Source organism: Vespula vulgaris, chromosome 6 (assembly GCF_905475345.1).
Source record: "Vespula vulgaris chromosome 6, iyVesVulg1.1, whole genome shotgun sequence".
In the NCBI taxonomy this organism is placed as follows: Eukaryota; Metazoa; Arthropoda; class Insecta; order Hymenoptera; family Vespidae; genus Vespula; species Vespula vulgaris.
In genome coordinates, this window is record NC_066591.1 from 1,567,010 (window position 1) to 1,590,000 (window position 22,991).

The 22,991-nt window shown below is 28.9% G+C and overlaps 9 protein-coding genes across 16 annotated transcripts; 3 read left to right on the forward strand and 6 right to left on the reverse strand.

The window, feature by feature from the left end:
• Positions 1-762: 762 nt before the first annotated feature.
• Positions 763-2,894, forward strand: LOC127064827 (sequestosome-1). 2 transcript variants are annotated; one of them, XM_050996410.1, is made up of 4 exons: positions 763-1,116; positions 1,240-1,755; positions 2,164-2,300; positions 2,431-2,894. In XM_050996410.1, the coding sequence occupies exons 1-4, from the start codon at positions 948-950 to the stop codon at positions 2,662-2,664; spliced, it is 1,056 nt and encodes a 351-aa protein (XP_050852367.1). In that variant the 5' UTR covers positions 763-947; the 3' UTR covers positions 2,665-2,894. The 2 variants fall into 2 exon arrangements, with proteins under 2 accessions (XP_050852367.1, XP_050852366.1); XM_050996409.1 differs by having other exon boundaries at positions 1,240-2,300.
• A 108-nt stretch (positions 2,895-3,002) lies between these two features.
• LOC127064828 (28S ribosomal protein S29, mitochondrial) lies at positions 3,003-4,826 on the reverse strand. The gene is made up of 6 exons (XM_050996411.1): positions 4,665-4,826; positions 4,224-4,562; positions 4,035-4,127; positions 3,807-3,943; positions 3,400-3,747; positions 3,003-3,270 (listed from the first exon to the last, which is right to left on the reverse strand). Exons 1-6 carry the CDS (start codon positions 4,678-4,680, stop codon positions 3,034-3,036), a joined length of 1,170 nt encoding a protein of 389 aa, XP_050852368.1. The 5' UTR covers positions 4,681-4,826; the 3' UTR covers positions 3,003-3,033.
• Positions 4,827-4,953: 127 nt separating this feature from the next.
• Positions 4,954-6,911, reverse strand: LOC127064831 (outer dense fiber protein 3B-like). Its single transcript, XM_050996420.1, has 4 exons — positions 6,658-6,911; positions 6,386-6,580; positions 6,167-6,317; positions 4,954-6,100 (listed from the first exon to the last, which is right to left on the reverse strand). Exons 1-4 carry the CDS (start codon positions 6,746-6,748, stop codon positions 5,851-5,853), a joined length of 687 nt encoding a protein of 228 aa, XP_050852377.1. The 5' UTR covers positions 6,749-6,911; the 3' UTR covers positions 4,954-5,850.
• A 74-nt stretch (positions 6,912-6,985) lies between these two features.
• LOC127064830 (uncharacterized protein C9orf85 homolog) lies at positions 6,986-9,487 on the reverse strand. 7 transcript variants are annotated; one of them, XM_050996413.1, is made up of 5 exons: positions 8,425-8,571; positions 8,049-8,097; positions 7,745-7,957; positions 7,435-7,639; positions 6,986-7,347 (listed from the first exon to the last, which is right to left on the reverse strand). In XM_050996413.1, exons 2-5 carry the CDS (start codon positions 8,092-8,094, stop codon positions 7,089-7,091), a joined length of 723 nt encoding a protein of 240 aa, XP_050852370.1. In that variant the 5' UTR covers positions 8,095-8,097; positions 8,425-8,571; the 3' UTR covers positions 6,986-7,088. The 7 variants fall into 7 exon arrangements, with proteins under 7 accessions (XP_050852370.1, XP_050852371.1, XP_050852369.1 ...); XM_050996414.1 differs by having other exon boundaries at positions 8,414-8,561; XM_050996416.1 differs by lacking the exons at positions 6,986-7,347; positions 7,435-7,639 and adding exons at positions 8,715-9,180; positions 9,388-9,487 and having other exon boundaries at positions 7,811-7,957; positions 8,425-8,644.
• Positions 9,488-10,450: 963 nt separating this feature from the next.
• On the reverse strand, positions 10,451-11,318 carry LOC127064833 (late histone H2B.L4-like). Its single transcript, XM_050996422.1, has one exon. It carries the CDS (start codon positions 10,934-10,936, stop codon positions 10,577-10,579), a length of 360 nt encoding a protein of 119 aa, XP_050852379.1. The 5' UTR covers positions 10,937-11,318; the 3' UTR covers positions 10,451-10,576.
• A 1,497-nt stretch (positions 11,319-12,815) lies between these two features.
• Positions 12,816-13,542, reverse strand: LOC127064832 (histone H3). The gene has a single exon (XM_050996421.1). It carries the CDS (start codon positions 13,456-13,458, stop codon positions 13,048-13,050), a length of 411 nt encoding a protein of 136 aa, XP_050852378.1. The 5' UTR covers positions 13,459-13,542; the 3' UTR covers positions 12,816-13,047.
• A 137-nt stretch (positions 13,543-13,679) lies between these two features.
• On the forward strand, positions 13,680-14,173 carry LOC127064834 (histone H4). Its single transcript, XM_050996423.1, has one exon. It carries the CDS (start codon positions 13,769-13,771, stop codon positions 14,078-14,080), a length of 312 nt encoding a protein of 103 aa, XP_050852380.1. The 5' UTR covers positions 13,680-13,768; the 3' UTR covers positions 14,081-14,173.
• A 321-nt stretch (positions 14,174-14,494) lies between these two features.
• Positions 14,495-17,394, forward strand: LOC127064826 (lysosomal Pro-X carboxypeptidase). Its single transcript, XM_050996408.1, has 7 exons — positions 14,495-14,965; positions 15,086-15,226; positions 15,350-15,630; positions 15,951-16,108; positions 16,205-16,377; positions 16,484-16,833; positions 16,897-17,394. The coding sequence occupies exons 1-7, from the start codon at positions 14,795-14,797 to the stop codon at positions 17,117-17,119; spliced, it is 1,497 nt and encodes a 498-aa protein (XP_050852365.1). The 5' UTR covers positions 14,495-14,794; the 3' UTR covers positions 17,120-17,394.
• Positions 17,395-17,543: 149 nt separating this feature from the next.
• On the reverse strand, positions 17,544-21,726 carry LOC127064820 (kinesin-like protein KIF3A). The gene is made up of 9 exons (XM_050996400.1): positions 21,562-21,726; positions 20,799-21,217; positions 20,540-20,730; positions 20,314-20,453; positions 20,048-20,245; positions 19,567-19,955; positions 19,086-19,503; positions 18,871-18,996; positions 17,544-18,797 (listed from the first exon to the last, which is right to left on the reverse strand). Exons 1-9 carry the CDS (start codon positions 21,574-21,576, stop codon positions 18,660-18,662), a joined length of 2,034 nt encoding a protein of 677 aa, XP_050852357.1. The 5' UTR covers positions 21,577-21,726; the 3' UTR covers positions 17,544-18,659.
• Positions 21,727-22,991: the final 1,265 nt, after the last annotated feature.

The following is a 22,991-nucleotide window of genomic DNA, read 5'->3' on the forward strand; positions in this document are numbered from 1 at the left end:
ATCATTTCAATACTTGAAATATTTTCTATTAACACTCTAATGCCCAGTCACGTATTAATTAATTTTTTGTTTTACATTTTAAACGATTATTTATTAAAATAATATATAAATCTATAAAACGTGGGAATATTTAATATATTTATTTATATATTTATTTATTATTATTTTTATTATTTCCTCCAATATCATAACATATTCATCGAATAATAAATATTTGTAAAATGTAATTGATATATATATATATATATATTTATTTATTTATTTATTTATTTATTTATTTATTTATATTTATATTTATATGATATTCATATATCGTATTATATTATGAAAAAGAAATTCATATTTCTTGAAATAGAAAAGAATTTCGTTTCGGTCTACCTGTATCGTGATGTAATATAGCGAATCACTAGCATGACTTAAAACTTTTACACTAGCTGCAATATAAGTTATGTCTTACGTGTAGATAAAGTCACGTGACGTAGTTTGGAATTCTGCATATCATTCAAAAATGGCGCTGAATGACACTTCCCGAATTCAAATGTCATAATTATTATTTCGTATCTATTATAAACAAACATCGATAAAAAGAAAAGATCATTTTCATTTTTACAAAAATAAAAATAATATTTTTATTATCATCGATTTATTTCGACGATTTACTCTGATATATATATTATCGTTATTCAATTTTACTTCGTCAGCAATACCCCGCCATTTTGATTTGACGCAGGCGCTATTAACGCTGATGTGAATCAATATCCCACTTCAGCTATAAAAGAATCGTCAAGAGAATTCCAGGGACATATTGCGTTTTAATCGTGATCGAGATTTTACGTAGTCATTTTAATAGATTTTACGTTAAATATATATCTTTAATCGAGAAAAAAGATTTCTTTGGATCTTCTGTGTGATTTGTTCAAATTTAAACGACAATTTCTTATTACGAAATGGAGCATTTTAAAGCATATTTGATAATTCAAGGATCCTCGAAGGAAGAAGAGATTCGAAGATTTACGATTGATTCTGACGTTGTGACAAGTTATGTCTATTTAAAAGAAAAATTACAAACCGTTTTTCCAAACCTACGTGGGAAAAAATTTACAATCACTTGGAAAGGTAAAGATCTAAAAATTTTTAATAAGACTATACATTAATTTATGGTACATATTGTATTAATGTAAACCATCCCTTTGATTTTATATAAATTTTTAAGAAAATTTTATATATTGAATTTTCCAGATGCCGAAGATGATCAGATAGCAATATCAACTGATGAAGAGTTACTTATTGCTTTAGCTGAATCCTCAAGACATGGCGCTCGTAAATTATACATTATACAACATCCAGAGCATGAGAAAAATGTATATGTTCAACCAGAAGAAATTGCAGGAGTACTCCATCATAATATCGTATGCGATGGTTGCAATAAGAATGTTAAAGGTTTCCGATATAAATGTATTGAATGCCCAGATTATGATTTATGTTTTGATTGTGAATCAAGAGGAGTACATCCTGAACATTGTATGATACGTATAGCAGTACCATTACAATGGACATCCAGATATGGTAGACGCTTGGCTCACCATATGAAAAAATTTATTAGAAAAAGTGCTACATATAATACAAGAGCGGAAGATACAAGAGAATGTCCAGCTATGAACGAGAAACATTGTGGAAGATCTAGACCGAATTGCGATAATTCTTCATGGGTGGACACTTTTGCAGATTATTTTAATGATTGGACCTACAATGCAGGTGAGTGTCCCATGAAGAATAATATTCAAAAACCGCCAGAGACAGCAACTGAAGCTATACCTTCGCCTAATAAACCATCATCTAAAGAAACTAAAAAAGAGGCAAAACCGCATATAGATCTTCTAAAGATGGTAGAAGACAATATTGCTCAATTTTTGAATCCTCTTGGAATTGACATCAGTATGAAAGTTAAAAATAATGAAAAATCTGATATGCCTCAAAACAATGCCCCTACTAAACAAACTGAACCAAAAGTGTCATCAAATACAAATGAAAATGCTTCTGCAAAGTTTCCTGGAGAAGGCAGGAAATTGACAGAAGAACAAAATATTAATATTCCTGCATCTAATGTTGAATCCTTAACTAGTAAAAATGCTTCACCTTCTGAAAAATCTGATAAATCCTCAGATGACGAAGATTGGACTATGGTGAATAAAGATGAACGATCTGCTGCACCTATTACCCCTGCTGCTTCTGTTACTGATCAAACTTTGCTCAATCCTTCTACTTCGTCTCAACCCACTAATGAAAATGTGCCAAACAAGGTAATGTTAATACAGGTTTGATACACCAAAATATAGATATATCCATATATAAAGTAATAAAATTTTTTTATGAAAAAATATACTATGATCAAAATATATTAAGTAAACTATATAAATCTTTTACATCTAGGTTGTTAATCCATCAGCACCTATAATAGAAGAGTCAAATGGAAATTTTTATCCACAATTACCAAAACCAGTTCAACAAGTTATCTATCATCAAAACCCAAAGATACAAAATGCTGTTGAAATTATGATGACTATGGGATTTTCTAATGAAGGTGGTTGGCTTACTCAACTATTAGAAATCAAAGATGGTGATATTGGGAAAGTTTTAGATATGCTATCACCTGTGCGCGAATGACGCAATTTATCTTGACTATATCTTATTAAAAAAACTTAAGGGAAACCTTATATAAAAATAAAGTTATATATCTTTAAATATTGTAGTAACATTCCAACTTTAATAATAATCTATAACTCTATATACTTTTCTTTAATATACATATTAATGTAGAAATGTATTTCTAGCCTTTTTTGTTCTTAAATGTTTAGATTGTAATATAATAATCAATAAAGCAGTGCAATGTTTAATTGTTCTCTATTTCTTTACATTTAATCCAAAATTAAAAAATATATATATATATATTTCTTTTTTTAATTGCTCCAAAATGGTTTTACTAGAGTAACATAAAACGAACAAATTCTTCGTTTTACTTTATTTAGAATATTTTTATAAAGATTTACAAATTTGTCTTATTTCAAGAGGATGACCAATACTCAATGCCCATATTTCTGCTAATCCATCTGCATTAATATCCCTAATCCATTTTCGCTCCTTGTAATATTCCATTACAGAATCAAATTCAACTCTAGTGTAATTTTCTAATAAAATAGGTATAAAAGGATCTAAACAATCAAAGCCATCCTTACCAAGCAAGTATCTAGGATGGTCATATTCTCTTCTTTCCTAAAGACAATTATGATTATACAATCATTATTAATGATACAACAATAGACATATTGCAGTCATAGAATTGTTTTATATTTTATAAATAGAAATTCAAAGTTTTTATTTTAATTTATTTCATATTATTACCTTGCTTGCTTTAGTATCTACTGTTAACACAGCAGCTCCATTGCACCAATCATCTTTTATAAAATTTAGAAATGATAAAGTTAATGATATTTGTCGTGGATTGACCCATACTTTATCATCATTACGTATTTTGGTATGATCTGACCAAAATGCATTATAACCATCTACAGCTGCTAAAACTTTACACTTTCCTGCAATGCTAGCTTCTTTTAATTCCATCAATAATGCGTCTATTACACTGGATGCATATCTTATTCTGTTTATACCAAACTCTATCATTTCTAACAATGGAGAACCACTAGATGCTTTCTCTCTTATATTCCATTGATAATCTTTCGATATTCTAAGCTAGAACATGACTTTTATTATTATGAAATTTTTGTAAATAAACATTTGTAAATACTTACATCGAGTTTTGATAAAAGATTACTATTCTGATTTCTAAAATATAATAACCATTTCCCTGCCTCAACTGGTAAGTCTAAGATACCTGGATCTTTATACGAATTCGTAATTTCTTTTGGAAATCGAAACCAAATGTTAGCTAAAATTTAAAAAGCAGATATAATTTAATAGATATAAAATAATATGAACAATATAAAACATGAAATAATTATTATGATAGCTTTACATACGAGAAGGTACATGTATTATTATCATCTGCTTTATAAAAGCATAATGTAATATGTGCATTAATGTTACTGATTTTCCTGTACCAAATTTTCCATCTATATATAGGGTTAAAGAAATGTCATTACACAAAATATATATATATATATTTTACAGAGAATGCTTTATAAAATAAAAGATTAATGAAAGGATACATAATACATATTTGTTTATAGGTCTATTATAATCTGCTTGTTCAAGATATGATATTACTTCTAATGCAGGACTTCTAATTAATATAGAACATTCATTAAAAGCAGTAGACAGAGTTAAAAAGTCTTTTGGAATTCCAACATTTTGAAAAAGTGTCTTGAATGTATCCTTTGGTATTGTGTATATCCTATTCAAATGTTGTTCATTATGATTTACAGGATTTGATTCTATTGTACGAAAATTATGAAATTGTTCATCTGCTGTATCTTTGGGAAATATATTTGCCAATGTACTATATTGTTTTTGCCATCTTAATCGATATGAATATTGTAAAAATAATCCTAAAATTGTTTTAAATATTATAATCTATATATATGACATAACCAACAAAATTTATATAAACGATTATTAGAATATTAAAAACTGAATAAAACAAAACTTACGAGATGTTAATGACATATCTGCAATATTTTACTTAACGAATATATAATTCTTTAATATATCGACAAATATGTTTTAGTTTCCATACTAAAATTAATACCGAAACATATATTTATCTCTACTAAAGCAAAATAGCGAGTTATATACCAAGAAGAATACATTCATTGATATGATTGATAGTGAGATATAACCAAAAATTATTGTACGGCCTATGACTATCAGCGCCACCTAGTACTTCGTAGATCGATATATAAACTTATGGTTTCAAATTTGAAATTTATAGACACTCTTATTATTCGTTTTATTATTCATTTAACGATGAATATGTCTACGATGATAAATGATAATAATGATAAAAATGATAAATGATAAATGAGAATCAATTAGAATATATAAGAATAATAAAGAAAATAAAATTTTCAGTATTTCTCTAACAAATTATATTAAAATTCTATCTAATTTACAATATTCATCTACAGAAGTATGATCAGTAATGTAAAATGTAAAAATGTTTAGTTAAATACTTTAATATTTAATTAAAATTAAATTGAAAAAAATCATTGAAACGCTTTTAAATATGCAGCCATTCGCCCGGTACTTACAATATTCTTGGAATTGTAAAGATTGAAGTTATAACAATATCTTTTTTCTAAGAAAAGCGAGAAATGAGCTGTTGCACATTTAATTCTGCACGGTGTATTAATGATTTCGACAAAATAATATTCTGATATTGTTCCTGTAAAATCTAATTCAATATTTTTTTAAATATTAGTTTTAATAATTTATACACAGCACAATTTTTTATTTATATACAGCACAAATTTTTTTGTATATACATCCCGAACGATATCTAAAACGTTCAACGATATGAATTATGTATATCTTTCAACATTAGATTTTAAAATACATTTATTATTTATGAATTAATGTTTTTAGGCAATTTAAAAAATAGCTGTAATTTATTTTTGATTTTTAGTATAATAAATTTGATCGAAATGCTTTACTTTTTTATCATACATCGTATGATATCTAAACTATTATCAATGATGTTAACAATTTCAGTAAATTATATCAGAATAATTAATATCGAATCTATAAAATCATAATCGGCGATCTTTTATTGGAAAAAAATAAACTGAATAGCTTCTATAATTCTTGGATCGATAAATTTTATGGACAAATCGACGTTTAACATTTTTCATCACACTCAGAAAAATACGGCGGTGCACAGACACTATGCTTCATTCCAAAAGAAAACTTTGGTGATAGATCTAACAATTTGGGATTATATTTAGGTCCTGGGCTCTTACAGATATCTTTATAGCGATGGAAAAAGCCTATACTAAACATTGGTGATCTTGGTTTAACCACATCCAATGTATACGGGCCAGCAGGTCCTGGTCCACCAATACATTTGTCATCAGGAAGACGTACTCCTCTGTAAAAATAAAATAATACGGAATCAACGATCAATAAGACAAAAATAAACATATTAAAGTCTTACATGGTAAAGCTTGGTCCAGGAAACGACTTAATGTCGTAAGGTCCAGGTGATGCACATTCAGTTTTGTATCTAGTACGCCATTTTAGAGAAAATATAGGACCGCTTGGAGGAGTTGGTATAAAATATTTCGGACCAGGACCACAAGTTTTATCTGTAATACCAAAATAAGGAATATATAGCTATACTTTTTATAAATAAAGAAACTGTGAGATCAATTACCTGTAGTTTTTAACGCGAATCCATGAGTAAAACCTTTTGCTCTTACATCTGGAAGCATATACTTTGGTCCAGGACCTTCACATACGTCTTCAGATATTTGCCTCATACCAAACGTGTATGCCGGATTTCGATACTTCGAAATACAATGATCGTTGTAACCAACGAGCGTTTTCAATTTGTACTTTGGTCCTGGAGCTTTTCAATCATAAAATTATTAATTATTATATTCTTAAGAATAAAAATAAAATAGTATCTTCAAATTGAATTCTTACAGGGTATCCCGCAAAATGTTGCACTCGTAATTGTCTTAGATTTTATTGTATCATCGCCGCCACCAGCGGTTCTGTCTGCCCTGGGAGGCATTATAATAAAATTCTTATAAATTTTGATATCTGATAGAAAATTTTGTATTTACAAAAAATAAAAATGTTGTAATTTTTATGTCAACTACATTTTGATTATACGAAAAGAGAAACAATTGACAGTTCGATATAATGTATCAATTTTTATACATACGTACGTACATTTGTACATATGTATATAATTATTTGAAATATATATATGTTCATATAATTAAATAGGAATATATATATATATATCTGATTGAAGACATCACGTTTATTAAATAAGATATTGAAATATATAAACTTATTATACAATTTTTACAAAGGCTTGATAATACAACACATGCATATTTTTCCAATTAATCTTCATCTAAGCTTGTAATGGGATTTCCTGCACATTCACTATGTCTAACGCCAAACGAATATTTTGGAGCGCGTTTTCCAGTATTATACGTAGGATTATAACGCGGTCCTGGACTATAATATTCTTCGGCATGATCGTGACGCCATTTAAGACTATATGCTGGATATCGTTTCTTTATAACATTTTGATTAAGATCCGCGTAAGCTGCTGGACCTGGACCTAAAGAGTCTAATAGTGGTTCATAATAACCACCTCTGGAAAATAAGAAATATTGTAGGAATGTAGTATATTATTTACTAAATTTAATTTAATAAGTCATTATTAAATAAAAATTTACACACATCGTATAAGCAGCTTGTGCTCTCTTATCCGGTATTCTAGGACCTATACATGTTGGTATTGTGTAAGCATTTGGCCCAGGCCCTTCAAGAATTTGTAATGGTTGACCTTTTGATTTTATGCTATAAGCAGGAGCTCTACGACTATGATTCATTGGGAGACATTGTTCAGGCGAATATGCACCAGGTCCTGGTCCTAAATCCAAAACTAAAAAAAAAAATACAGACAATTAGTAATAGATTTTAATGTTTTATAAAATTTTATAGTTACAAAATACGAATATTTACAGAATAATAAAGTTCATGTCTTTACTTGTATCAGGATATCTAACGGCTATCGTGTATGCTGGTGATTTATCTAATCCAAATTTTGTTAATTTATTGATGTTATAGCGCGGACCAGGACCAACGGTTTCTTCACCTAATCCTACACGAAACCGTATACTATATGCTGGACCCCTATGTTTAGATGGATCATGTCCAACATATCCAACTAATGGAGGTAATTTATAAACTGGTCCAGGTCCTATATTAAAGCATTCATTTTAATTATGTCAGTATAATAAAAAATATAAATGAGGTTATTGTTACAATGTATAAATATTTCACTTATATACCTTTAGTTAGGCAGTCAAGTTTGGGTTTATGTTCTATGTCTTCCATTTTCTAAGTTAAAAAACGCAAAATAAAAGGATATAAAACTCATAAAAGTTCTCAAAAATTAATGTAAAAAATTTACATATAATAATACATTATAGTAAATCATATAAGGACTATAGTTAATCTAGTATAGATTTAATATATAACTATATTCACAGCTATTAATGTTATTTATCAATCAATATTATCATAACAACTGTGTTGTAAAAATAATGTACTATTACAATTATGTAATGAGTAATGACATATTAATAGAATACAAATGAAACATATTAATTTTGAGTATAACAATTTATAATCAAAAAAAATATATTTTACATACAAAATATTTACATAATAGAGTCTAAATCATTTTCTGAATCATCACTGAAATCATCATTAAAATCATCATCTTTTCCTTCCTTAATTACTAAAGCTTTCAATTGCTCTAATATATTTTCTTTATTTAAAGATGATTTTTCAGTACTCTTTCCATTCTCTTCATCAGCATCACTTTCTTCTAAGTCTTCTTTCTCATCACTATTAATTCCAGGATTAGATTTCTTTGAGTTACCTAAATAAAACATATATATAATTTAATTATACATATAATCTCTAAATATTGGAATATATATCAAACTTACAACTACGATTCATATATCTTATAAATGTTCTACGTTTCCTTTCTGGTAATTTTTTTAACAATGTCTGTAATTCTGCATCTAATTTGATACTTTCTTCTTTATTCGGTTTAGCCTCAATTATTTCACGCTTTTCACCACATTTAGGACAAACTTGATGATTCTTTGCGCAAGGCAGGCACATTATATGATAAGCATGCTTTACAGTTTTCTGTTCACATTTAGTGCATTTAGCTGGTGCTTTAAGAGGTTTATATTTCTTATATTTAATCTTCCACTCGATTATTTTTTTACATCTTTCACATACATTGGCTACCTCAATATTATTAATAAATTTTGTTTTATGAGAGGTATCATGTAAATCATTCTTGAAGGCAGTTTGATTTTTGTATTTTTGAGGCCTAGATCGATTTGCATTTCCCTTCTGACAACTCATATTTGTGCCGTTATTAATTTATTTACAAAATATCTATAAATATTATTCTATAATGTACAATATTTTCTAATAACAAAATCGTTTATTTCGTATACCGTGTATACTATGAATTATTATAAATAAAATCCTGAATAAATTAATGTTCCTGATTAATTTATTATTTAGTAATAAAACTTGAATTAGTTTATATATACATATGTGTGTGTGTGTGTGTGTATATATATATATTTATGTACTCACTTATTGAATGAAAACAAAGCATATACATATATACATAAAAAATACACCATAATATCATGTCTACTATTAGAACGAAATTTCACCGCTAGATGGCAGATAAATAGAATAGACTACAGGGCCGTAACTATGTAATCGTTAGCCTGATATTAAAAAATATATATATATAAACATACAAAAAGAAAAACTTGTTTATCAAAAATATTTTCTTTATGAAAATAAAATAATTTCATTTTAATATATATACATATATATATATATATAAGTATATCAAATATTATGTACAGCAAAAATATAATATAACGTTTGATATGCTTTTAATTTAATATAATATTACAGTAATGTTAAACACATTATTTATATCTATGTATTCAATATTAATACGACACAATGATATTGATCAAGAAAAATACTTTGTTGACTACATTAATGTTCTTGTCTTTTTTCTTTCTTTTTTTTTTTTGTTTTTCTTTTGCGTTCGCTAGATTTATTCCTCGTTTATCGTTTACACATAACATTAATCATGACCTTTAAATATAAGATTTTATCTTTTTCAAACATATATACACATTGATTTCAAGTAAAACTAAATTTATAAATTAATCGTATTAATAAGAACGATAATTAGAAAAATATTTTATAAAAATGTTGCACATACGTTTTATATATATAAATCGTTGTATACCTGCTTTTGTTATTCTTCGCTAGCTTTTACAAACTTCTCAAAAAAAAAAAAACGAATACACGTTTTTCATATATTTAGAATACCTGACCAAATATATATTCCTTTTAAATATCCGTTGATCAGCGTGTTATCTTCTCCTGGCAATTATTTCCAAACAATTACCTTGTTTCGAACGAACACATTCACATATTGAATAATTATTTATATAATTATTTCACATATTGAAAAATTATTTATATAATTTTAATCGTCATATCCATACTTCTTTAATAGAATAAATGAGACAAATAATATATCAAATATATAAATTTTATTCTGTTATGAAGTGACTATAATTAATATCAAACAAATATAGCCAAGAAAAATTATTAGCGTATTAAATTTTTGTTGGCCCTTAAAAGGGCCATTTTTATTTGTCTTCATTAATCTCTCTTTTTTTCTTTTTTATTGTTGGTTTTATTTCTTTTTTTTTTCTAATTTCTTTTTCTTGTGTATGAATCGAATGTATTATGTAGTACTAGTATATTTGGTAACAGCTTTTGTTCCTTCACTAACAGCATGTTTGGCAAGTTCACCAGGAATTAATAAACGTACAGCAGTTTGAATTTCGCGAGAACTAATCGTAGCTCGTTTGTTGTTCAACGCCAATCGTGATGATTCCGCAGCTAATCTTTCAAATATATCAATTACAAAACTGTTCATTATGCTCATGGCTCTACTAGAAATTCCAGTATCGGGATGTACTTGTTTTAATACTTTATAAATATATACGGCGTAACTTTCCTTCCTTCTTCGTTTTCTTTTCTTATCGGGTTTGCTTGTATTTCTTGGACTTTTCACTACTTTAGTATTGAGTTTCAAAGGCATTTTAAATAATACTTAGTGCGAAACTTATAAATGACTGAATTATAACACAGAGATAACAATCGGCTGATAATAATCGCCTTTGACGGTTCGTCGAATGATAAGTACTACGAGCTTAGTCGACGAGTATATAAAAGAGAAAGGACCAATTACCGTAAACCAGAAAAATACTCACAATTCATTGGTCGATGGCCGCAATTGTTTAGATATATACACACGATAAACAAAATTTCAAATTGTAGCGGCCTCTTAATTAACTTTACAAAAGTAATTCCAATAAATATAGTATATTAATATAAAGATGAAGAAAAAAAATTAAAATAAAATAAAATACTAGAAGATAAGAAGCTTAGTATTTTTATACTTAAATGTATATTAATACTATCTTAAATTATTTATAATATTAATATATTTTATTATTTTTTAATCGTTATTTTCTATAATATTGAATGAATCATGTTGTGTTTATTCTTTAAAAATTTGAATCGTCACAATTTTTTATTCTTTCTCTTTTGATTTATTTTTTATATCTTTTAGCATTAATGTATAAAATGTTCAGTTCCTTTGGACAATGTGAAAGGTACATAGTACAGCTCAAAAAGATACAAAGTTTATGGAATTATGAAATTGTCTGGAGAATAAAAAATGTATCTTTTATTTTTACATAGAAAACCAAAAGAACTTTTTGACCAATCCAATATATTGTACATATCTGAGGACACAAAGCAACAGAAAAAATTACATTCTAGAATAAATGACTCTTCAATTTCCTGGTGGAACGGGTTAATATTCTGTTATTAGATTTACTTTGTACCTTTTATGGAATATCTTACAACGGAAGCAGAAAATACTATTTGAAATAAGAAAAGAACTAGAACTATCTTGATAAATCTCCAATTTACCATTTACGAAGATGAGAAGCCGACCGAATCAATATTTTGTGTTACATTTGTTTAGAGAGATAAACTTGAATATAATAAAATATTAAAGAATATCAATAATTGATAAAAGAAAAACAAACTCACCTATGTTTACATTTACAAGATTATTGTTGGTTATGATCCATATTTTATCACTTTTGTTTTAAACGTGTTATAAAATCAAATTACTATTTAGGAGCAAGTTATGTTTCTTTTGTTTGTATTTAATAAATAATAATATACAATGTACATAAAGAACTAAGAAAATGTATACCTTACTTTGTAACAATAGGATTAAATTTAAGTTCAATTACTTTATTGCTATTGAATTTTATGCTATAATTAAGGTTAGGTTTACGTTTAACTCATTTCTTTGTTTTATAATGACCATCTTTATGTATATGTATTTATTATTCCGATACGCTTGGACTTGTATTTGGATTTTATAAAATGCGTTATAGCTATAGACTTTTAAATTAACAATAAATAAAAATAAATATTTATTAATATTTTTCGATTACCCTTTTTTTATAATATTAAATAACGATTATAATTATTTTATATAACTTCATTCTTGCATTATCGACATTCTTTTAATTTTAATCTTTTTTATATCCTAAATTTTTTACGTCGTATGTAATGATATTAATTTGGCGGGAAGCGATTACGCTGTTACATATTATATAAATGAAAGATAATATATAAAAACGTTCTATAAGAGAAAAATCTACTGTCTTATCTAGTATAAAACATATTTCTTATATTTATTACATATTCTGTAATAAAAGATTACTCTTATTAAGTTTGATATATCTATAATATGCACATATACGTATATTTAAAGAGGTTAAGTACGTACATATTTATTGATATTACTAATCTTTTAGATTACTATATAAATTATTATACAAATTTTTGAAATCTCTTTACGGTTTATAAAATTTCATGTTGTAAGGATTAACAAAAAAATTTAATGTCGCAAAAAAAAAAAGAAGAAAATAAATATACATATTGTTATATTAAATCTGCAATATTACTTAAATATTACTATATGTAATAGTTATTTTAAGATCAGAGGGGTAATTTATTTTTTTTCTTTCTCTTTTTATAAACATTTTAAACTAACGCAAGGTTCGTCCTATGTGATTTAATTAATTTGGGCCCTGATAAGGGCCGTTTTTTTTAGTTTGGTAATTAAGCTCTCTCTCCTCGAATTCGTCTTGCCAATTGAATATCTTTTGGCATTATTGTAACACGTTTAGCATGAATAGCACAAAGATTAGTATCTTCGAACAAACCAACGAGATACGCTTCGCTCGCTTCTTGCAAAGCCATTACGGCAGAACTTTGAAAACGAAGATCGGTTTTAAAATCTTGAGCTATTTCACGAACGAGCCGTTGGAATGGTAACTTTCGGATCAATAATTCGGTACTTTTCTGATATCTACGAATTTCACGAAGTGCGACGGTGCCAGGACGATAACGATGAGGTTTTTTAACTCCTCCAGTAGCAGGTGCACTTTTACGAGCAGCTTTAGTAGCCAATTGTTTTCGTGGAGCTTTTCCACCAGTCGATTTACGAGCAGTTTGTTTAGTACGAGCCATTTTCAAGATGTAATAATATGTAATAAACGAAGACAGAGTACTACGTCAATGAGAGCAAAATGCAAAAGAAGGGTATGATATTGCGAAGTCTCCATATATATATATATATACATATATATATATACACATATATATATATCTTAAGCATCTTATTTCTGATTGGTTCACAGTACACTGGTGGGGATACGGTATGAACTCGGTCTATAAAAAGCGGCGCATCTACCCAAACGATACATTCGAGTTGTAAGCTTTGGCGTATCGTGATCGTTCTTGTCTGGCTCTCTTTCTTTACGAATAAAATCAATCAATCATGACTGGCCGTGGTAAGGGAGGAAAAGGATTGGGAAAGGGAGGAGCAAAGCGTCATAGAAAAGTTCTGCGTGATAACATCCAAGGTATTACCAAACCAGCTATTCGTCGATTGGCTCGACGTGGTGGTGTAAAACGTATCTCAGGTCTGATATACGAAGAAACACGCGGTGTTCTTAAAGTTTTTCTTGAAAACGTCATTCGTGACGCTGTTACATATACCGAACACGCTAAAAGAAAAACTGTCACCGCCATGGACGTCGTTTATGCTTTGAAAAGACAAGGCAGAACTCTTTACGGATTTGGAGGTTAAAAGGAGAGGAGATTTCGCTTATTCAATCGGCCCTTTTCAGGGCCACAAAATCTATTTTACAAATGGAACAAATACATCGTTTTATAGTTTTAACGATGTTAAAATCATTTGAAAAATTACATTATCCTATTTCTTTCTTTTTATATCTACCCATCTCATTCGAGTTGTACAACGAATTTTCCATTTATTTATTGTAACGTTATATATTCAACTTAATTAATTTACATCATATTTGTCATATATACGTACACATATTTATAATTAAGTTGAAATAAAAAAATAAAAAAAATTTTATTCCGAATTTGCCACATTTATTTTATAACATCGATTACACGTTCTAATGCGTACATATCGATGAGTATATTAGGTCGTCGATTGTTCGATAACCTTCGAGCGCCCTTCCTGTAGATGGCGCTGAAGCATGCACAACTTTATTACATTTCTATTTCTTGATTCAATTATAAGAAATGTAAAAATCATATCTACAAATATTAATATCGACTGTTGCCGTTGATAGTAGTTAATATTCAAAGTTCATTTTTTATCAATATCGTATAATTTAATTTTCAGTTATCCACGAATAGTGCGTGACCGAAGAGATCGTATTTTTATAAGATACTGTATGTAAGTGTGACTCATGCTCTTTATAAGATCAGTTCGTACCGAATCGCATCAGTTGCATAGCAAGTTGCATCGTGCATAGTTGCTATCATAATGAAGCAAAAATGTATCCTGATATTTTCCGTGATAATATTTTTTCTATCGCCACCGGCGTTACAGTTAAGATTATCGAATCGATTTCACATAAAACAAATGAAAAAAGGACGTCATATTAATGAAAATGGCGGGAAATATAAATACGAGATTAAAACGTTCGAAGTCCCGGTAAGTGATTATTAATCATCGATTATATTTCCTATACATAAATTATTGCAAATGTATTTGAACGAAAAAAAGATATATATATATATTTATTTATATTTATTCGTTTTTTATGTTTCGCAGGTAGACCATTTTAGTTTTGCTGTGAAAGATAAATTTAATATTAGATATCTCGTAAACGATACATGGCAACGAGAGAACAATGCACCTATTTTTTTTTACACAGGAAACGAAGGTGATATAGAAGTATTCGCGGAAAATACTGTAATTATGATACTTTATATTTCTTTTGCATCCATCTTTTTCTTTTTTTTCTCTTTTTTTTTTGTTGACAAAATTGATGAATGTGTATCTTTTTCTTTTTTCTTTTCTTTATTTGTCATTTAGGGTTTTATGTGGGAAATAGCACCTGAGTTCGGTGCTACGGTGATCTTTGCCGAACATCGATATTATGGCGAGTCAATGCCATTTGGAAATAAATCCCTTATTGATCCTGCACATTGGGGATATTTAACGTCGCAACAGGCCATTGCAGATTATGTCGATTTGATCGAACATTTGAGATCAGATGAGAATAAAAAGCATAGTCCTGTTATTGTTTTCGGTGGTTCATACGGTGGTATGCTGAGTTCATGGATGCGTATGAAATATCCGCACATCGTCCAAGGGTGTGTTATTAAAGAAATAACAATATTTAATAAAATATTTAATATTCATTTTTGATTAAAGAAATAATTTTTTCAGACATTATCTTACCTTATAAACGTCATAAAAATATTTTTTTTCTCGATAAAACGATTTAGTTCGTAAACGGAGAATTACGAATATTTTATTATACATAATAATAAGAATAAGTAAACTTTGTTATCGTTTTTTCTTTGTAAGCATTATTCTTAATTAGGAAAAATTAGTATTTACGAAATTAATATTTACGTCAAATTTATTAGTCGTATTAATTGTATATATATACATATGTATATATTTCCAGAGCCATTGCAGCATCAGCTCCGATTTTGCAATTTACCGGTGTCTCTTCTTGCGAATCTTTTGCACGTATAACAACATCGAGTTATCGTGCGGCATGTGATACGTGTCCGAAATTGATACAAAGATCATGGAACGTAATAACGAACGTCACGTCCAACGGTATACTGATAGATACTTTTCTTCTTTGTTTCTTTTTTTCTCTTTTTGTACTGTTTTGAGTCGAACGAAATTACACCTTTTTATTTTTATTAACAGACGAAGGTAAGAAATGGTTGTCAGAAAACTGGAAATTATGTCAACCGCTTACAAATTCAACACACGTTGAAGAATTACAAGCTTTTCTGGAAGATGTTTATGGAACTATTGCGATGGTCAATTATCCGTATGAAACTAACTTTATAGTACCATTACCTCCCAATCCTGTTAAAGTAAGAAGAGATACTTATGGCAGTGATTATGATAATGATCTAATCAAAAATATAAGGCGTAGATTAATATTATGGATATTAATTTTTGTTTGTATTTTCTTTCCAGGTTTTCTGCAATCATTTATCAAATAAGTCTCTAACAGGAAAACCGCTGTTAACAGCATTGTATAAAGCTTTAAATGTTTTCACAAATTATACCGGTCAAACAAATTGCACAGACATAGAAAATGCTTCAGGAAACTTAGATGCACTGGCTTGGGATTATCAAGCATGTAGCGAAATATTTATAACTATTTGTAGCGACGGAGTAAATGATATGTTTCGATCTGAACCTTGGGATATTAAAAAAATAAGTGAGGATTGTTTGAAAAAACATGGTGCACATTCTTATCCATACATGGTTTGTAAAGAATATGGATGTAAAGATCTTTCAACTGCTACCAATATCGTTTTTAGGTAAGTTTAATAGATAAATTGTGTATAATTTTGTATACAAGAAACTAATCACTTTTTATTTAGCAACGGATTATTGGATCCATGGTCAGGTGGTGGCGTGTTATGGAATTTGTCTTCCTCTGCAACTGCTGTGATTATTCCAGAAGGGGCTCATCACATTGACTTAAGAGGTAGTAATCCTAGAGATCCTTATAGTGTTATACTAGCAAGAAAATATCATCGTTATTATATAAAACAGTGGATCAAGCAATACAAGCAACAGAAAAAGAGAATACTGGTAACATAATTATATAATTTTTCTTTTCTTTTCAATTGATGCTGTTTTATTGTGAGTGACTTCATAAAAAAAAATTATATATATATATATATATATATATATATATATATATATATATATATATAGTTTATACATATATATTTGTCATCATTAAATTTTATTTTTCAAATTATAAATACAAAGGCAGCATACGCAGACAATTATAATCATTAAAGTCTAGCTATTGTGATTCTTATATTACTTGTAAATAAAGTGCAGACAAAAAAATATTCAAAATAATATAAGCGTTTTTTTATCACAGTACTTAATAAATGCATCATAAGTAACTACAAAAGATTAAAGAACATAAAAAGTACGTAAGAATAAATCTAGTCAGTGTCTTAACACATTGAAAATTCAGGTTTGATAATTGAATGGCTCTATAATTTTTTTTATTTCTGTTCGCGTATATTTCTTTTTGTTCGATCAAAAATATATATCACTTGTTAGACCCTTGCTATAATTCTATTATTTTTATCCAATGGTTTTACACGATACATTATACTAAGACAGAGATGAACATTGATTGATTAAGACACAGGGACAAGAGACAGCTTTATACATTAAATTAATAAATTAATGATAGTCTATACCAAGTTTACAGCGAAATCTTGGTATTATGGGATTAATATGTTTCAGAGTATTTTTCACATACACGCAGACTTTATCAAGACGTGTTGTTTATCAAAATCTCTATATGATGGTAATGTAAAAACATGTAATAAATTTTTTAGCTGTTCTTAAATATCTTGACATGCATCAAATATCCTACTTGCCTTTGAGGCATGATATTTTAGTTTTTATTTCTAATAACACAGGTACTGTATGGTACATACTTTTCTTCTCATAATTATTTTTTCCTTTGGAAATTATCTGTGTCAAATACTATAATAAAAGGGAAAGATATTGCATATATTGAATTCAGTACTCATTTACGTTTCATTATTTGGTCTGCATCTTGCAATGTAGATTGCATCACAGAAGAAATATGTAACAATTTTATACTTACAATTGATGTACATACAAAAATTTAAAAAAAGTTAATTAAAATTGGAAAAATTTATAGAAGTAACAAGGAACGATATAGAATGAGTTTGATCATTAATATCATATTCTAATAAAAAATTTTAATGTCAATGTGTAAAAGAATATTTAAAAAATATTCATTATGCATATCAATAAATTTGATAAAAGATTTTTCAAAATAATTCTTCAAAAATAATTTGAAGAAAAGTATAACTATAATAATACATAAGAATATCACCGTACTATTGCATGAAGCACACATTGAGATGACTCTTTTTATGTATTCTATATAGCAATACCTCTGATTAAGTTGAAAAGCCATCTCATATATGTGCTGCAATGTGCATAAGTCGACATTAGAAATTATCACATGTAATAAAAAATAAATAAATAAAATCATTACTACTTATTACAAAAAAATATTTTAAAAAGGCTAAGTAAGATTTGAAATATTATTATTATTATTTCACAACCTAATATTCCTTTAGTGTGGTGTACGTCGATGAGCTGTAGTTGGTCGTGGTACACCTGAGCGACTTCTTACCTTTTTCGGTTGTATAAATGTACTATCTGTTCTTGTATTATATGTGAGATATATATTTGACATATCAGGCTGAATTTGCTATAGAAATAAAAATAAATTTAGATAAAACATCCAAAACAATTGCAATAATAAATATCGTTAAATAACTTACATCTCTGTTATTTCCAATAGGTGGGATTACTTGTGCTTTTCGCATATTATTACCAGTGTATGCTACGCACTTTAATTGCCATTCGCCGATATCATCGTTCCAATGAACATATCTTTCAATCATAGTCTGTGATATATAAAATCAACTCGTTAAAACAATTACTTAAACCTTTAAAGTACTATATATATTTAGTACATAATACTATATATACATACTTGATACTGCAAAGGTATATAATTATTCACAATTAATTCTTGAAGTTGTAATTCTCTTCCAATACCCCTAACTCCTTCTAAAAGACCTTCCATTTCTCTTTGGTGTTCCTGTTGTAAATCAGATAATTCAGCTTTAACAGACATCAGCATTGTGTAAACTCTAGCTAATTTTTTAGTTTTTCCAGCTGCTTCTTCCTGCAAAGAGGAATACTTTTCTTCTATATCGATACGTTCTGCTTCTTTTTCCTCTATAGCCTTCTTTAATTGTTCTTCTCGACTTTTGCGTTGGTCAAGTTCAATCGCTGCAGCAGCTAATAATTGCTCCTGAGCTTCGGCTTTTTCTAATAAGTTTTCACCGCCAACTAATATCTTATTTTGTAAATTCTGCATTTTTTCTCTTAAGGCTTCTTTTTCACTTCTGTAAAATAGACATTTTCGTCAGCTATGTACAGCATTATATGCATTTTTTTTTTATACTTACTGTGTCCTTTTTAATTCAATAACGTCTTTATCGTCTGGACTTTTGTCATCTCTTTCTGCTTTATCTACCTTTTCTGTATTTACATCTCTGTCACCTAATTCTTCCATTGTTAACACTTGACTTCTTCTATGTCTTGCTTTCTTCTCACGTCGCGGTTCTCCTGTATCTTCCGAATCTTCCGTTTCAGATTCTGTTCCTGATATTTCTGTTCCATTCTCTTCGAGCTGTTTTCGTAATTGTTCAATTTCAACTTGAAATTGACGAAGTAAAGCATCTTTAGGATCTTCGTTTATTCTTGCTCTATTCTTTATATTCTTGGCACGATTAGCGTAACGTAGTGTGCTTATGGTTTCATCATAATTTATATCAGCAGGACTTACATTTGCACACTAAAGAATTACAGAATTATATTTTCTTCTACGTATAATGTTATATGCATTTTTTTTATTTATTTTAAGTGAAGCAATTAATAATTACATACCATCAATGTTTTAGAATTACCACCCAAAGAGTCCTGAAGCAATCTTGTCAACTTTGAATTTCTGTAAGGCACATGAGAGCTTTGCCCATCGACAAGAGCAGATATCACATTACCCAGTGTTGATAATGATAAATTAATTTTGGTAGCTTCTCTAAGTCTTACTCCACTTGCTTTTGTTTTACTTTGTCTTTCGGAACCCTACAATATGATCACATTAGTATATATTTTCTTAACAAGATATTACATCGATCATAAAAGCTACATACAGCTAAATCCACTAAATGAAGTTTTCCCATTTTAACATGTTGTTCTCCATCTTCACCTAGTTGACTGGATTCAACCGTTATTGTAAATATGGCATGAGATCTAGAGCTAGAGACATTCATGGCAGTTGCTCCTACAACACCTATAAAGAAAAATATTTCCATTCTGTTGTAATGTTTTGTTCATATTTTAATGTTTCATTTTCCAGATAATAAACGTCATACTCACGATTTTTATTGCCAAGTGACATGATACGATCTAAATCATCTGCATTATTTACGACATAACCACTAAGATCCTTCACAAATACTCCAATGTCTGGTCGTTCCTTGACCTCTAATCGACTGCTTTGATCCTTACCAAGAAGATCTCTTACTTCTTCATTATAAATTTCCAAATATGTTGCACGTACAAGGAATCTGTAAATTCCGATACTGTAATATATTAAATACTATTGCGCATGCAGACGCTTTATGATTTAACTTACTTTTGATTCTCATCTGCTTTAGCTATGTGTCCAAATATATGTGCAAAGGTGTTTGGGATAACGCCTCTAAGCTGAGGAGGAGTTTTTGCACCTGACATAGTATATGTTTTACCAGTACCAGTTTGACCATAAGCAAGAATAGTTCCATTATATCCTTGTAAGACTTTATCAACGATAGGTCTTGCAGTTTCATTATAAATATCAACTTGGGTAGAATCCGTGTCAAAGACAGCATCGAAAGAGAAAACTTTGGGTGGTTCACCTTGAAGCGCATTCGGATTTTCTATAGTTATTTCACTGTTTAACGCATCCACTTGTATAATATTTTTGCAGTGTCCGTCCAACTCCTTTCCATTTAATGGCCGAACACGAACAACAACTCTGACGTTTTCTATCTCTCCTAATTCTGCGACATTATCCTGAATAAAAAATTATATATTGTAGTATCGAAAATATCGTAAGGAATATAACAGTTATATAGAGAATAAATTTGGAAATAGGTAAGGCGTAATATAGTTTGATATTTTTTAAACTAAATAAAAAAGAAACAAAACTTATATATAAGAAGACTTAGGTAATATATGTGTGGATATTAATTGATCAGTTATATCTATCATCTTTTGTTTTTTCCCTGCCAGATTCGAGAATATCACTGCTGTCAAATTTTGACGCGACAAACGTCAAACGACAAACGCAATTATCTACTCAAAAATAATTCATTATTATCAATACGTATATGTGTATTATGAAGAAATATACTAACTCCCGTTCCCGTCATTGCAGTACGGTTGATTTACGCGGAATGATTACATAAAAAGAACAATTTAAAGCATGGTACTTTATTCTCAAAACACCGACGGATCAAGCAAAAGGACTAGCAGACAACCTCCGTAAACAAATGGATCGATCTGTGTGGTTACAGTGCCGCGAATATACGCATGACGGATGACGTCATGCTGTAAATTCCTAGAGAAAACACTGAATCCCCTAGATCATCATATCGCTCATTTTATTTGAACGATTATTAAAAATTAAAAAAGAGGAAAAGAAAAAGGTAATAAAAATAATGAAAAAAAAAAAAAAATACATCCGAAAGTACAGAGAATAAAAAATAAATCCAGTTATTTGCTCGTATAATTTAAAATTCTTCGATCGAAGGACACGTGGCATTCAACGTATTTTTCGATCGTCACGTACCCCCTTCGATGAAAAATCTTTTCATTTTAAAGATAAATTGGTCTATCAAAAATATAAATTCAATAAACGATAAACTTCTGTTTATTATTTCCAGGCTGTTAAAAAACATCTATCTCAAGGCAAATATCAAAATGGTGTTATTCTTCCTCAAGCATCTATCTGTAATTTCGTAAGATATCAATTGGCGACTATTTTGATTGATCTTGAACGAAACTTGAATTCAAACAATATCTTAACAATTCTCGTTTTTTATTAATTTTGTGATATTTGACGAATTTAATATTGACAACATTCGTTGATGCCCAATTTATAGAGGCAATTATAGTCGAGTGAAACTAGTATGCAGACACACCCAGGACAATGGGGAGTACAAACCCTCGTTTTCTTTCTCTTACTCTCTCCCTATCTCCCTCTCTCTCTCTCTCTCTCTCTCTCTCTTTGTCTCTTTTTTCTCTCTCTTTCTTTCCTCCCCTTTCCTGTTTCTTCTACGCAGTACAAGGCAACCCCCTCCCCCTGTTAGCTTCGTCGTTCGTGCTCGTTTGAAGCGGTGCAGCTGACGATGGCAACAATACATTCCCCATGGACGAGAACACTATGCTTCCATGGGACTACAGAAGGATATTGCGTACCCCAAGTAACGCGCGACGTTACTTGTCGTTGGATCATTCACGTCTCGTTTTTAATTAAAAGAAACAACATTCTTCTTTCTTTTTTCTTTTCTTTTTTTATTGAAATAACGTGTGATCGATGCTCTATCGTGTGATTCATTTTAATCTTATCTTAACTTTTTAACTTGTACGAATACGAGATAATCGGCTACAATTTTATTCCTTTGTCTTGGAATAATACGAAATTTATTTATATCAATTTTCTTCTCTGTTTTATTTCTCTGTAAGTAGTGTCAATTTCAGTGATCGATTCAAGATTGAATTAATCGTTCTACGATTTTGATTTTGGAAAGAAAAGGGAAAAGAAAATTAATCGAGATATTGAGAA